The sequence below is a fragment of the Hypomesus transpacificus genome, chromosome 1, assembly GCF_021917145.1.
Source record: "Hypomesus transpacificus isolate Combined female chromosome 1, fHypTra1, whole genome shotgun sequence".
Lineage (NCBI taxonomy): Eukaryota > Metazoa > Chordata > Actinopteri > Osmeriformes > Osmeridae > Hypomesus > Hypomesus transpacificus.
This window is the reverse complement of record NC_061060.1, coordinates 7,042,346-7,057,550: the sequence shown is the minus strand read 5'-3', so window position 1 is coordinate 7,057,550 and position 15,205 is coordinate 7,042,346. Positions and strand designations below refer to the sequence as shown.

Sequence of the window (15,205 nt, the reverse complement as noted above, 5' to 3'; positions counted from 1 at the left end):
GCTCTGCCCTTCCTCTCTCTCTCATTGAGGTTTACAAAGCTGCTTGAGCCAGGCTGCGGGTTAATGAAGATCATGGAGGCTTGCTGAGCATGACTTAATTCCACTCCACATAAGTGATTGTTGGCTTTAGTAAAGTGTATTATGCAGGTGAAAGTCACGGTGCTTCCACAGTGTAACTGGCTGTGCTTGGTGGGGGGTTGGGGGGGCGGGGTGTGTTCCTTCACCTTCTCCCAGCTCTAAATCCCAAAGCTAAAACAGTGAAGGGACGCTCCTGGTTTGAGGCTTACGTAACCTGTATTTAAAGCCCCTGCAGCCAGCTGCTCAGAAGTTCTGGAAGTGTGTCTGAGTCTGTGTGTAGAAGAATCATGGACCTCTGTCTTCAAATGGTTGAAGCAAACATATGTTTATATTGTAGCTAGATCTAGTTTTGCAGGGGTAGAAAGGGAAGTACTGAAGATTGGGTAGATGAGAGGAGATGAAAGGTTCAGTTAGCCACAGTAAAGCTGTACTCAAGACAGTCACAGGGGAAAGGACAGCACTTAAACGAACATGACACTTACGACACGACCAGCATTCTCAGTGCAACCAACAAGGCTCTCGCTCTCTCTAAAGCTTGAAAAAAATAGTAATTTTTTCCTGAAGCAAAAATTGAAATGATTTACTGTAGAACCATTTTACAGATAAAAGTTTCCATTTGGAAACCATTTTGTGTCAGAAAAAGGCTAATGGAAAATTATCGTGTTGAAAAGGGAACATTTGCATTCTTCAGATGATTCTGCTGATATCAACAGTAAACAGTTCTGTATAGGACCCTTTTATCGTACCTAGATTTGGAAAACAATTTGGTTGTATTTATAGAATCTTCAACAGAGCGAAGGAATGTTTTTCTACCACACAAAAGTATCCCTAGCTGTACAAAAATGGTTTCCTTAAAACAGGGCATTTCTCCTGGGGGCACTAACGCGATACAGACAGTTGACATTTAAAAACAAAATCAAAGCGTCTTTTATCTTAGAAAAACATTTGCTCTTGGTTATGAGCTCATGTTCCTGTAATCGCAGCCCTCAGCGGCAGCGCGACAGGGCCCTGTGTTTTCCATCCAGATTGCCCCCACAGAGCTGGATGCCGGACAGCTTAACAGGAGGATCCTCAAGCTGTTTCTTCATGTTCACAGGTCCGGCCTGGTGTCTGGAGCCTGTGGCAGGGCTGTGTGTACACTCCAGACCCCCATAGTCTGAGAGCAGTCTGACAGTCGGACCACCATAGTGACAGTCTGTATACCAGAGCTGCTAGACCCAGGTTTTCAGGTTTTTACTTGTTTGAAAATAAGGTGGCCTGCGCTTGAGAAGATGAATGATGTCTCCAGCGTCCTTTGCTTAATTGATAGTATCTCATTGTGCCTCCCTGTCATGACACACCGTGATAAACGAGACCAACCTGCTCATAGTTTTGGTGCCGTCAGTCTGATTTTCTCTCCCCCCCCTCTCCTGTCTCCCCCCCCTCCCCCCTCTCTCCTGTCTCACCCCCCCCCCCACCTCCCTCTCTCACTCCCTCCCTCCACAGAGCCCCAGTTGAAGGGGATCGTGACAAAGCTGTACAGTCGGCAGGGCTTCCACCTGCAGCTGCAGGCTGATGGAACCATCGACGGCACAAAGGAGGAGGACAATGGCTACAGTAAGTGTCCATGCTGCCTTCCTTGCCAGCCCTGCTCTTGAGCACTACGTTCAGCATTTGGAGCACTTTATTCTTAATCAATTATCCTTATGTCTTCATAGCTAACTACTCTAGTTCTTATGGTAATAAATAATAAAGGCTATTCCTCAGTGATAGTCCTGTAAGGGAGTTTAACATGTATCTCAAGTTTCCCATCCAGTTCATGCTGAGCTAGTGTTACGGGGGGGGGGGGGGGGAGTTTGTTTCCTTGACTTTCCCCACACTCGTACTTGAACCGGGTCTTCTAACTCTATAGCACCACTGTAAGCATGGTGTCTGCATCTTCCTCGGCGTCTGTGGTGGAGCATCAAGGCTTTGATCTGACTAGCTGAGGAAGTCGGTGTCAGCCTTCTCTCTCTCAGTCTTTTGAAGTGTTGCACATATTTACAGTTTACCCTATGTACTTCCTTATTCACACAGATTGTTTGAGTTCAGATGTATTCAGCCACTGGTATGAAAGCAGTTTTACACACAGACCACTCCTCTAGACTCTCCATTTCAGTAGAGTTCTTTTGGAATGGATGAGAAATCGTCCTCTTTAGCAAAACCACGCTGTATTACTTCCTGTTTTTCATTCTTGTTTGCTTCACTGCAGTAGCTGATTGGCTTTTTTAATCTGACCCAGAGCTGCCGTGGTAACGGACAGCCTCTGGTAATCCGTCCCATATTGATAGTCCGCTCTGGCTAACATTACTCCCACAACTCACAACACTTTGCTTTTCAATAGGCTGATTAAAGAAGGGATCAATGGGATCAAACAACATCAGAGAGATGGATGACCAAACAATTGGACAGGCAGACAGATGGATTTCAATATAAACTGGCAGACACGCAGACATGAGATTGGACCTACATATTGAGACAAATACATATTTGAGGTATTACATACTTATTCCCGAAAAGTCCTCCCAGACTGGCATAAGTATCCTGCTGAGTTTCAACTGGACAGCCACTAAAGCAAGAACAGGAAATCATTGTCATGTTATTTTACTGCCTAAGGTGAATGCCAAATACACAAGGCTAGGATAGGTCTCATAGTATTCGTATGAGATCTGTAACAAGAATGGGTCTTTTAGATTTGCATAGGTATGGACTTTTTTTTTTGTCTCATGCTTTTACCTGTCTGCCAGCACCGAGCCACTTCACACAGCCCCCCTGGGAATGACCACGAGATGTGATTAAGGGACTTTGGGAATAGATTCATGATACCTGATACACCATTCCAGACAATTAGCGAGACTATAAATGGATATGGCATGTCGGCAACTAAGTTAGAGTGACTTTATTCAGTTAGTCGCTTTACATATGTGACACTTATATCTCAGAAATTAACACAGACGTATCTAGTCAGTCATGAGAAATAGGAGACTTGGTAATCTGCTGATTTGATTATGTTTGTTTCTCTAAGATGAAAAAGGGAGAGGGATGTTGATGGCAAAGCTATAGAAAGCAGCCTACGTACTGGAATGAGATTGAGGACACGGATTGGATGCACATCACATGCTGCCAACCAACTAGCAAACCAGCCAATTAACCAACCAGCCAACCCACTCCTCGCAACCTTGTCTCAAAGCTCCATGAATCTGCAGCTCAAGTCTGTGTTCTGTCGTGAACACTTACATAACTACTGGCTTGTCTCCCCCCCCCACACATACAACACAAAAAAAATTGTTTTGAAGAGAAAATTAAAAGAGCTGCAGAATAAGAACTACAGAACAAGTGAAGCTCTTTGCACCGGTCCAAATATAGCGTTGTTAGGCGCTGGGTGCTCCTGTCTCCATGGTGACGGCAGCGCAGTCCTCTTGGAGCTCCTGGTGTCTTGTGATGGTGGGAAGAAGACCTACTCAAATGTATGCATAAACTCACACACACTATATTCCGCTCTCACTCTCTGTTTTTTTGTCTCTCAAAACAAGACTTACATCATTCGCTCTAGCGTTTCACAACACAGGATATACAAAGGTATGCATTGACTCCACTTCTCATTTGAGCTCATCTAACTAAAGGGATTTGAATACAATGTAACCAGGGCAGACTGGCTCTGCTAACATGACAGGTTCAGTATTTCACACCTTTTCATAAAAGGTAGGTCATAGAAAACAAGTTCCCTAATCTTTGTTACTGTACTTAAAGCTAAAACTAAAAGCTAAACTTTTTCAGTAGTCATGGGATCTATTTCTCAGCCACACTTCACACACTTTGGAGGTTTGGTACCTAATCTGTTGTTATGTTCCACATTCGAAACTATGTTGATGGGTTCCCCGGTCAGGCTCAGAGGTAGCACCAATCTGTGTCACCCTCCCCAGGTATCTCCAGTTTACAACGGTTCTACTGAGAAGATCTCCACTAAGTTACATTTACATTTATTCATTTAGCAGACGCTTTTATCCAAAGCGACTTCCAAGAGAGAGCTTTACAAAGTGCATAGGTCACTGATAATAACAACAAGATAGCCCCAAAACATTGCGGGTAGCCAAAACATGAAGCACATATTGTGAACAACCAAGATAAGTGCCAAAGGGAAGAACCATAAGAACATGTAGTTAAACAAGTTACAATTAAATAACATGAATCGCTATAAGTGCAAGTGTACCGGTAGAAAAGCAAGCAACAGTAAAAATATTTCACAGCGAGTACAACCATTTGAATCAGTTACCACTAATCAACAAGAGCAACAAGTCTCTAAGCAAGAGTCATTGTGATCCTTGAGGAAACTAACATTGGGACCAGCAAACCATTCCTAAGTATCGTTGTACTCTCGGAACAAGTGCGTCTTGAGCCTTTTCTTGAAGGTGGGGAGACAGTCAGTGTCTCTGAAAGAGGTGGAGAGTTGATTCCACCACTGGGGGGCCAGACAGGAGAAAAGACAGGAGACAGGAGAAGTTCACTAAATGTCCCTGTAATGAGTCATACTGTCGGTCTGCTCAAAACCAAGATAATACTATTCTATGAACGTGTCAGTCAGTGTCAGTATACTAGGCCATTGTTTAATAATCTCACACACATTCACGCACAAAATCAGGGAGACGGAAAGAGTGCGAGAGAGCCAGCGGTCGTGATGACCTCCCCCCGAGCCTTGCAACCCCCCAGCCCTTACCCCTCCCCGCCAGGACAAAGAGGTGGCAGAGTGGGTGGTGGAGGTCTCATCCTCCTCACTGAGTGCCCAGGTGGTTTCAGAGAAAATAAATGAGCTTCCCTCTTCATCATCCCTGCCAGCAATACCTGGTAATCCCTTGGAAATGAAGTGGTCTGCAGCATTGTGCGTGGGTGTGGATATGCATGTGCTTGTGTCGTGGCAGGTATGGATATAAGCATGAAGGACAGGGTGTATAAAGAGGGAGTAACATGGTGAGATAGAAGGAAGAAGTGCAATATTATGCTGAGATCCCCCGAAGTAGGGAGAGGCTGCTGCATCAGACACGTACGAAGAGGACATCATTAAACAAGCTTCCAGATGCCGTGTAACGGGTCAACGCACCGGTGGTAGGACCACTGCGGTGGGACGCCACACCACTTAACACGAGAGTAAACACACAGAATGTGACCCACAAAGTGCCTGGGCCCTCCCTTGCCCAGTGCATCTAGGAAGGACTGGAGAGATATGGCTTCTGGAAATAACTGCTCCCGTGTCAGTGCTGAGTGGAAGAGGCAGCAGATGGGTTGAAGGGGGAGAGGGGGTGGGGAGTGAAGGGGCAGCGGTTTTAGGGAGGTTGGCTGGGTCTTGATGTGGATTGGTTTAAGAGGCTGGAGAGGTGTAGGAGGGCCCCCTCTGTATTTCTGGGGTTTTGAAGCCAACTTGAAACAGTCACCCAGCCCTGCAGCGGGTACAGCTGTTTACCAGTGGGGATGAAATATTCATCCCCATAGTGCTCGGTTGGTTGGGATGAAAGCCTAAGGAAGAGTGACAGTAACAGAGATAGAGATGGAGCACAGAGGGACACAAAGAGACAGTGAGACAGAAGGAGAGAGAGGGTAACTACATTACAATATCTGGTGGGGAGGTCGAGCAGTCTGTCTTTTTCTCTGGAGAAACAAAGTAGACTTAGAGCATCTTTTAAGGCAACCAGTTTGGCAGATCGAATATGGAAGGTGATCTATCCTGGAGCCAGTTGACTGACATAGCATTAGAGACAGAATGTGAAAGGACAACAAAGGCAACCTTTCAGTAGACAGCTCTCTTATCACCTGTCTCTGGCCTGCTGTACCTGGCAGTCTTTCAGCTCCATAGGAACTCATGTGTGTATGTTTGTGTGTGTGTGTGTGTGTGCGCTGTGAGAAGTATAGCGTTTGAGCAGACCTTAATCCCTCCACACTGCCAGATGTGACTCTTCATCCCATAGTCTTTTTGACCCAGGCCAGTGGTAGAAGATGTGGGGGAAACAATACCAGCCAGCCAGGAAGCCAGGGCAGCAAAGCCTACAATATGTCACATAGTGCTTTTGTCTGTGTATTGAAAGTGCAGTATTCAGACCACAGATGGCTTGTTCTGTCTGCCTGTTCTCGGGGAATGGAGAGTAAGAGAGGAGAAAAGTGTTTGTTACGTAATGTCTAAAAAGTTAAGGCGGCTGGCTCTATATTTGCTTACTCTCTTTCCTGCCTCTTTCACTCTTACTCTCTCTCTCTCTCTCTCTCTCTCTCTCTCTGTCTCTCTGTCTCTCTGTCTCTCTGTCTCTCTGTCTCTCCTCTCTCTCTCCATCTCCCTGGCTCTCCTTTCTCTGTGTTCCTGCAGTCCTCTGTGGCTGACTCCCTCTCACTCATCCTTGGCAGAGAAGCTGGGGGTGTGGCGAAGGGAGATTGTCAGCTTCCTGGCTCACAAGGTGACAGTAGGGAAAAAAGGTGTCCAGGAGGATCTCTGGGCTGAGGAAGATCTTTGTTTAGCCGCTAAGCGCTAGCTAGCACTAGCTCACGGTTCAGTGGCTTCAGAGCGTTGGGAATGTGGCTGGCAGTGGAGACAGGAGTGCAGGTTGTGTATGAACCTGAGCCTACCTCTGGTACCCTGAATTGTCTCAGGTCATTTAACGATGTTTCCTCCCTCAAGCTGTCTCCCTGGAACACTTCCTAATCAAATACTTTTTAGACTGGAGGTATAACGCAGTTTTCACCTCTGACTAACCTCTTTGTTATTGTGTTTTTGTGTTTTTGTGTTTCTCTTCATCTCTTTCTCTCCCCCCCCCCCCCCCCCCCCCCCCCCCCCCCCCCCTCTCTCCCTCCCTCCTTCCCTCCATGTCTTCTCTCCTTAGCCGTGTTCAACCTCATTCCAGTTGGGCTTCGAGTGGTGGCCATCCAGGGGGTTCAGACCAAGCTCTACCTAGCTATGAACAGCGAGGGCTATCTGTACACATCAGTAAGTCTATTGTTCATCCCTTTTTGCTGTGTGTGTGTGTGTGTGTGTGTGTGTGTGTGTGTGTGTGTGTGTGTGTGTGTGTGTGTGTGTTTGTCGTGAGTCAGAGTCTCACTCAGGGCTTGTTTATTCTCTGTGTACTGAGCAGAAATTGTAATACTCTTACCAGTCTTTTTTCTATGCTTAGAAGTAGTCACCCTTTACTTGACTACTTGTCACACACACACACACTCCTCACACACTCCTCACACACACACTCCTCACACACTCCTCACACACACACACTCCTCACACACACAAACACACACACACTAAGAGCTTCTACAGACTAATTGTCTCCTTACACCAACGTGTCTAGTCTAGAAGTTACAGCCACGTTAGGATAAACTTCTCTTCATCCCCCATCTTAGCTGCACACAACAATCACCATGCAGAAGAGCAGTCCACACTCACATAACAGACCTGTCCCCCAGTCCCATAGTGCCGTCCATACTGCTCCCCCCCACCCTCTGTCTGTGTCATGTGTAGGGACAGTTGCTCCCAGTAGTTTACTATGTGGTGTGAACGCCTCCTTCCTGCAGGTGGCCAGAGTGGGTGTTAGTGGAAGGCCTGGCACCCTGATATGCTGTGGGAGGCGTTGACAAGTGTGCGTTTGTGTGTGTGTGTGTGTGTGTTGGCACGATCATCCCTGTGTTCGCTTGTGCTTCCAAGCTTATATTTATCTAATTAACTTTATCTCAGTGTGTGTTTGTGTGTATTTGTACACAACCTCACGCCCCATGGCTAACCTTCGGGGAGTTGTAGGCAGATGAAATGCCGGTGTTTTGGCAGTGGTCCGGGTTACTATGGCGACATGAGCAGCTTGAAGCTGATGCAGTAAGTGGGCTGAATGAAGCTCTAGTACGCTATCTCCATTACTCCTACCAGAGAGAGAGAGAGAGAGAGAGAGAGAGAGAGAGAGAGAGAGAGAGAGAGAGAGAGAGAGAGAGAGAGAGAGAGAGAGAGAGAGAGAGAGAGAGAGAGAGAAACAAAGGGGAAAGAGTCAACACAGTTCTCTTATGTCATCTCTATGATAAGTACAATTCAAATGTAAATAGGAAGTAGGCTCCTTGTGAAGCGGCCATCTCCAATGCATTTCATTTCAGTCCATAATACCTGGTGTTGCTCACCTTTTGGTGGAGTAGACTAAACCTTTCATTCTCTGTCCAAGACTCCCCAGGTTGGAGCCAGACTGACAAACTGGGTTTCAGATCAAATCATTAAAGAGCTAAAAAATTAACAAAAGTAAATTACGATGTTCAGTAATGGCAGCTGGATCTTCATCTTTGATGAAATGTGCAAAGCAATTAATAATTCAAGTCGCCAGTCAAAAAAATGATCCTTTTCATCTGCCCCGCAAAATGTCACCATTGCACAGTGTGTGCGGGCGTGACTCGCAGGAAAACACACACGTAGCCCCCAGAGTTATACCAGATGAGCTGTCAATCTGCAAAGGTTTAATCAAAGAGAGAGCATCCTGATGATAGAAACAGGCTGCGGCAACAAGTGGAACCCTTCCCACCAAGCCCGACCCGAGCACTACAAACAGCAAACCTACACTAGACACACGTATACAAGTGGCAGTTAGCAATCTGATAAACATCCTTTCTTACTGAAATCATCCAAGTGAAACTTCACCATCACAAAATGAGTTTGTCTGCTAGCCTCCCAGGCCTGGTCTACATCAGGAATCTAGAGGGTTCCCTGTGTAATTATCTGATCAACCCAAACAGGCTCGCAAACACATCTACGAGGAACCTTGCTGCTCAACACGCCTGAGGGGCCAAACAGAGAAATAATACTAAAGAAAACGTTCCGCCCCCCCCGCCCCCCTCCCCCAACACTGTATTTAACAACACTCAACCTGGTGAGTGGCTTTAATGATATGAGCTAGGCAGTCGATGATTAAAATCTATGTATGTGACAACTCGCTACTTTAATTGAACACAAATTGATACGGCAAGCCTTCCCGGACTAGGCTACATAACATCCTCAGGTTAATCTGTATCAGAGAGAGAGAGAGAGAGCTAGAGAGAGGGTGTGGGATGTAGAGAGAGAAGTCAGTGTGTGTGTGTGTGTGGGGGGGGGGGGGGGGAGGGGGTGTTCCATATGCATACAAGGCTTTGAAGCCCCCTGGCTGTATCATTAGCTATGTTTCACTCATTTCCATTTGGATGTTTGTTTTAAACCGACATCAAGGTTGTATTCCATATTACACTTAAAAACAATTGTACTCATATGTTGTGTTACCTTAACCTTTGATCAAGCTCCTTAGAATAGGTTAAATCAGTGATTACCTGGCTCAATTACAGTAACACATCATGTCTAGAATTTTCACTAAACCTCTTTGCAGCTGGTGATCTGAGCTAAGATGGTGTTGTTCCTGGAGCAGGAATAATGCATCCAGCCATGTTTATTGGATGATTGCTGGTTGTAAGTTCTGCTATGGTAGACTAACAGTTGCCTGTAAGCCTAACACTGAATCCAGCCAATGGCAGGCCAGCTTTGCAGGGAGATCCCCAATCAATGGTGGCGACGCAGTGGATGGCGCAGGTTAGCTGGGGAGGGGGGGGGGGGGGGGGGGGGGGGAGCCACTGCTCTGAGCTTGCTCCAGAGGAGTAGTCCCCTTTTGGATGGTGTGTGTCTGTGTGTTGTCTCATCTCACATACAATGGAGACATTTCTTCATGTGCATGAATGTCATCTCATATTCTACCTGTTCCGATATTTCGCAGATATCTGTGCTTGAAGTATTTGATCCCCTTCTGAGATGCCTCTTGTGTGTGTGTACTGCATGTTCTGCATGTTGAAAGACAGAACACGGGAGAGAGGAGTGAGAGGAGGAGTGCACGTGTGTGGGTGAGAGACCAGCAGGATGGGTTCATTCAGCGGTGTCACAGTGTGTGGGAGAAAAGGGAATCAATTAAACATGCGTTTTTCACTCCATGTTCTCGTCTTCTGCACTCTCTTCTTACATAGAAGACTCGACTTTGCCCCACCATACATGCTACACTGTCTAAGGAATTCAATTAATTAAACCGATTTTTTTGTTAACAAAACCCCTCTCAGTTCAATGCTTTTTTTCTAATCAAGTAGTACACCTCTAGAAAACCCTTTCTCATGTATTCTGTTTTAGTTCTTGCCCTGGGATCAGTGGCAGCCATGGAGGATGGGCTGGGTGTGTTTGAGGCAGAGGACAACACTCAATAGTGTCTGGGATTTCTCTGGAGGTGCCTTTGATGCGGAGCCATGTGTTGTCTATGGTGGGTCTGTGGGATTAGACCCTGGAGCATTAGAGTGTTAGCGTTGTCCTGTACAGGCTTGGAAGCTCTGCAGATACTTGCGTCACGTGCATAATCACTATACTATTCACACGGCCACGAAGGAGCTTTAAACTATGCTTGGCAAAAGGCTTGTACAAAATCGACATAACATGAGAAGATGGACACAGTTTTTAATTCTACTGAAGCCTAGTGAGTGAGTGAGTGTGTGTGTGTGAGAGGGTATCGTGTGTGTTTAAATGAATGTATGTGCCCGCGCTGGTAAGCCGTTGTTTGATATGTTCTCTCTTGACACACAAGCTTTTACAACCATAGAGTAAGCAAGCACAATCCCTTCGCTAAATAGCCTCACCCTCATCAGGTTTCTCTCCACTGAACTGCGTCATTAACCAGCCAGGGTGTGTGTGTGTATGTTTGTGTGCTCACTTCTATTTGCCAAGGGTCTTATCCAGCAGCTTAAAAAGAGCCCAATTCTATCCTAAAACAAACCAAAATAGTAAAAGTGTTATTGTCCGGGATCGTGGAAGCATGCTTTTCAGCCCGCTGGCACTCAGTGAACAGGCTGGGAGGCTGTTAAGCTGTGTGGAGCAGAATACGTTTGCCCGACACTCGGCGCCATTCGTTTTGTGAGGCTCCCGGGTTCTTGTGTTGTGGAAGAAAAGCTAGCAAACTGCTCCTCCTTAATAGTATTGGCATCATTGGTGTGATTAGAGGTAGAATATGGCTGCAGCCAGATGTGCATGGGGTAGCACCCCATATGTATTGATCTGGGCTCCTCCATAGAAGAATCCAGCCAATAACTTTACAGTGGGAAATCTAATCCATTATGGTAGTAATTCTCATTTTGCCTTTTGAATGGGGTGTGTTAATGGGTTTTAATTCCCCTTGTGCCAACCTTTGATTTCAGCTTCAGAGTGAATGATAATGGATTGTGTTTCCTAAGCTCCCACATCAGTTGAATATTCATGTGAGTGTCTGAAGACTACAACATTTGGTGCGCACGTGCGTTCGTCATGTGCCTTCTTGCTCTGTAACTAGGTGCATGTGTGTCCTTTTGAGAGAGAGACAGAGAGACAGAGAGACAGAGAGACAGAGAGACAGAGAGACAGAGAGACAGAGAGACAGAGAGACAGAGAGACAGAGAGACCGAGAGACAGGGAGACAGGGAGACAGGGAGAGAGAGAGTGTGTGTCTGTGTGGAGGGATGTTATAGATGTGCAGGGGAACCATCCTGTAGTATGTCACCCTCAGTGCTGGCGTCAGCCTTTGAACCCCCCAGTAGTTAAATTATATGGATCTGAGGCTCTACGACTAGCCCGTAGAGCCTTGTGTGTGCATGTTTTTCTATGTATGTGTACCTCTTTCCTCTGTGTGTGTGTTTGTAGTTCTGTGAGTGTAGTTCAAAGTGTGTGTGTTTTTGGTGTGTGTGTGTGTCTACCCTCCGCGGGGAGCATTATTGTGAGAGACACCTGCGGAGAGAGAAGTGCTCTGGAGCGTTGGAGCCCGCTCTCTTAACCAATAGGATCTGTCATCCCCCCTCTGACGTCCCCCTTTTCAGTGATGTAGGGAAAGAGGTGGAGGGAGAGAGGGAGTGAGGGAATGAGTGATTTCTGAGATTAAAGGAGAGTGGAATAGTGGTCAATGACTGCCAAACCACTTGAAATGGGGGCGAGAGATAGAAAGAGAAATATGGGTGCTGTGAGAGGAAAAAAAGCAAGGAAATGGAGAGACGTGGAGAATAAGGCGCTTCGGAGACGAAGACGAAGGCTTTTAAAGATGGACAGAGTAAAGATGAAAAAAAGGGGGAGAGATGTGCAAAAACAGAGAATAAGCTAAGAACTCAAAACTCAAAGAAGTGAAAGGCCGCAATGAACTAGCGCAGTGCCTCAGTCACATACATCTCACACACTTGCGCACACTCATGCACAAACACACCCACACACTCGCAGTAATGCACCAACCCCATCCGCCTTCCCTCGCCTTTCTGTCACACACTCACGCCCGCGCACACATCCAAACCCTTCGGTCGTCTTTGTGTAGGAGTCTAAATGTACAGATGCAAAAATATTGACGTACGGAAGGAACCTCGTGTCAAGGTAGGGGAGACTATGTTGGTAGGGGAAGGTGGCAGGAATTTCCTTCTGGTTTGGGTGGGGGAGGGGGGGCGGTGGTTGTAGTGGTTTTGGGGGCTAGCAGGGTTTCCCCATGCAGTGGAAAGGATGGTGGGTCACAGGGCTCTAAGCAACGTGACTGCAGTACACAAGCACAGATTGCATGCCTACGTGTGTGTGTGTGTGTTTATGAATGTTCTTTTCACACACACTCTGGCTTATCTGCAGTATGTTTCTACACAGGTTCCATCCAAAATTGCATCGTAGACTATTGTAATCATAGATGATTTAACTCCTAGAATCTCTCTCTCTTTTATCCCTTTGTTCTTTGTCAGCCTAATTAGCTGGCTCACTAATTATGTTACCGTAGAATACATGGTTGTTTATTGCGTATTTACACCACTACCCTGTGGTGACAGAGACTTGAATGGGAGGCGGGAGGGAGAGCCTCCAGCTGGGTCGCGTCAGGGCCGGGACTCAGCTCATCAACTCTCTATGTGCTGTTCCTGGGAAAAAGCCCATCTTTTCTAATGGGATCATTTAAAGGCCATTTACGCACACTATTTCACCATAGACAGGCATGTTGTGTGTGTGTGTGTGTTAGAGGGTCCGTGGGCGTGGGTGAGGGCACGACTGAGATCATTTCCATGCAGATAGCTTTTCCCTCTCCATCTCAATCTTTTTCAAAAATGATGTTCCCTCGCTCCAATATGCAGTGCTGATTCTAGCTGGGACGGAGGGGTGATTAAAAAGATGGGGATATGAGTTTCACGTAACAAAGGGCATTTACCATTGACTCTAGGAAAACCACTGGAGCCTATTGAGAGGCATCTGAATGTATCTGTCAGTCACAAGCCTGAACAAGTATGCACCCCTATTGATGGGGTGGGGCATCCCCCCCAAATCTGGCAATCCTCTCTGTCTTGGCGCAAAGAGTGTACGCATTCGTGTACGTGTCTGTCGTCCATCGACTTTCACTCCACTCCACGGTGACTGCGGCGAGCCAAATCCACATAAGCTCATTCATGGAGGTAGAACAGGAGTCCTGGCTCAAAGGCTGAGTGCTTTCTCACAGAGCTGCTGGCTAGCATAGCTAAAGACTCAGCAAGCACGACACAGCTCTGTGACGGATACTGGCTAGCCAGATTAGCATTGATGCTCATAGTGTGTACCAGGAAGCACAAGAAGTGTCATAGAGGATTAGAGGGGCCAGAGAACCAGAGGAACAGAACCATCCAGAGTGTACTGTGCTGGAGTGAGAAAGTGTTGCTGATGTATTGTGTGCATTTTTAGAGGCTTTTAATCAAGTGGCCATGTCTCCACACAGGCTACACAAACGGCATGTCTGGCTCCAGAAGGCTGGGTGATGCATTGTTGGGCCACAGAAGAAACAAAGCACAGAGCATTAATGGAAAAACACCCCTATTACTGCCTCTTTACACTGCCGACCCTTATGTTCAGAAAGTGTTTCAAAGCCATCAGTGTGAAGGTTCAGAACCTTCCGGCAGCTATCTCTGTTTTGGGGCGAGTTCCATCAGATTCCACATCAGATTCAGCCTCCCTGCCTCAGCCTTGCTCTAGACATTGTTGTTGTTTATGCAATTATCATAATTATAATTAATTACCTTTCAGCAGATTTTTCGGTTTAATCCGAATGCTCTCTCCAAAAGTAGATTTGCATTTAGGCACGGGTTCAATTGATTTTAATTAATCTGACCTTCAAACGGAGGCATTAGCCCGCATCGCTGCCAGCGGAGCGTTTACGTAAGTGCCACAGCCTTTTGGGAAATATTTTTTAACTGTAAAGAGGATATGCCGGTAGGTGGGTGGAGCACCTGCTGTTGTCATGGGGACTGTGTTGTTTATCTATCCTGACACAGACCAACTGCTTTACCTGGTACATGGAGATACAGGCACAGACACCCACACTTACACATACAGATGTGGACAGACACAGACAAGCCAGACAACAAGCTCAGAAACACCCCAGCAGGACCAGAGAGGCAGGGATGAGCTCAGAAACACCCCAGCAGGACCAGAGAGGCAGGGATGATCTCAGAAACACCCCAGCAGGACCAGAGAGGCAGGGATGAGCTCAGAAACACTCCAGCAGGACCAGAGAGGCAGGGATGATCTCAGAAACACCCCAGCAGGACCAGAGAGGCAGGGATGAGCTCAGAAACACTCCAGTAGGACCAGAGAGGCAGGGATGATCTCAGAAACACTCCAGCAGGACCAGAGAGGCAGGGATGAGCTCAGAAACACTCCAGCAGGACCAGAGAGGCAGGGATGATCTCAGAAACACCCCAGCAGGACCAGAGAGGCAGGGATGAACTCAGAAACACTCCAGCAGGACCAGAGAGGCAGGGATGAGCTCAGAAACACTCCAGCAGGACCAGAGAGGCAGGGATGATCTCAGAAATACCCCAGCAGGACCAGAGAGGCAGGGATGATCTCAGAAACACCCCAGCAGGACCAGAGAGGCAGGGATGAGCTCAGAAACACTCCAGCAGGACCAGAGAGGCAGGGATGATCTCAGAAACACCCCAGCAGGACCAGAGAGGCAGGGATGATCTCAGAAACACCCCAGCAGGACCAGAGAGGCAGGGATGAACTCAGAAACACTCCAGCAGGACCAGAAAGGCAGGGATGGCCAAATACAAACACTTATAGAAATGTTCCCTTCATGCCCCCAGCTGTAAGAATATACTCTGTCCACCG

General features: G+C 46.9%; 1 protein-coding gene across 5 annotated transcripts in view; it reads left to right on the top strand.

The window, feature by feature from the left end:
* fgf13a (fibroblast growth factor 13a) overlaps positions 1 to 15,205 on the top strand; it is an 85,479-nt gene that overhangs the window by 64,980 nt on the left and 5,294 nt on the right. For all 5 annotated transcript variants that reach the window (XM_047022539.1, XM_047022556.1, XM_047022531.1 and 2 more), the window contains 2 exons: positions 1,564 to 1,674; positions 6,954 to 7,057. In XM_047022539.1, the coding sequence (XP_046878495.1) occupies positions 1,564 to 1,674; positions 6,954 to 7,057 (215 nt within the window). The remainder of the gene's footprint in view (positions 1 to 1,563; positions 1,675 to 6,953; positions 7,058 to 15,205) is intronic.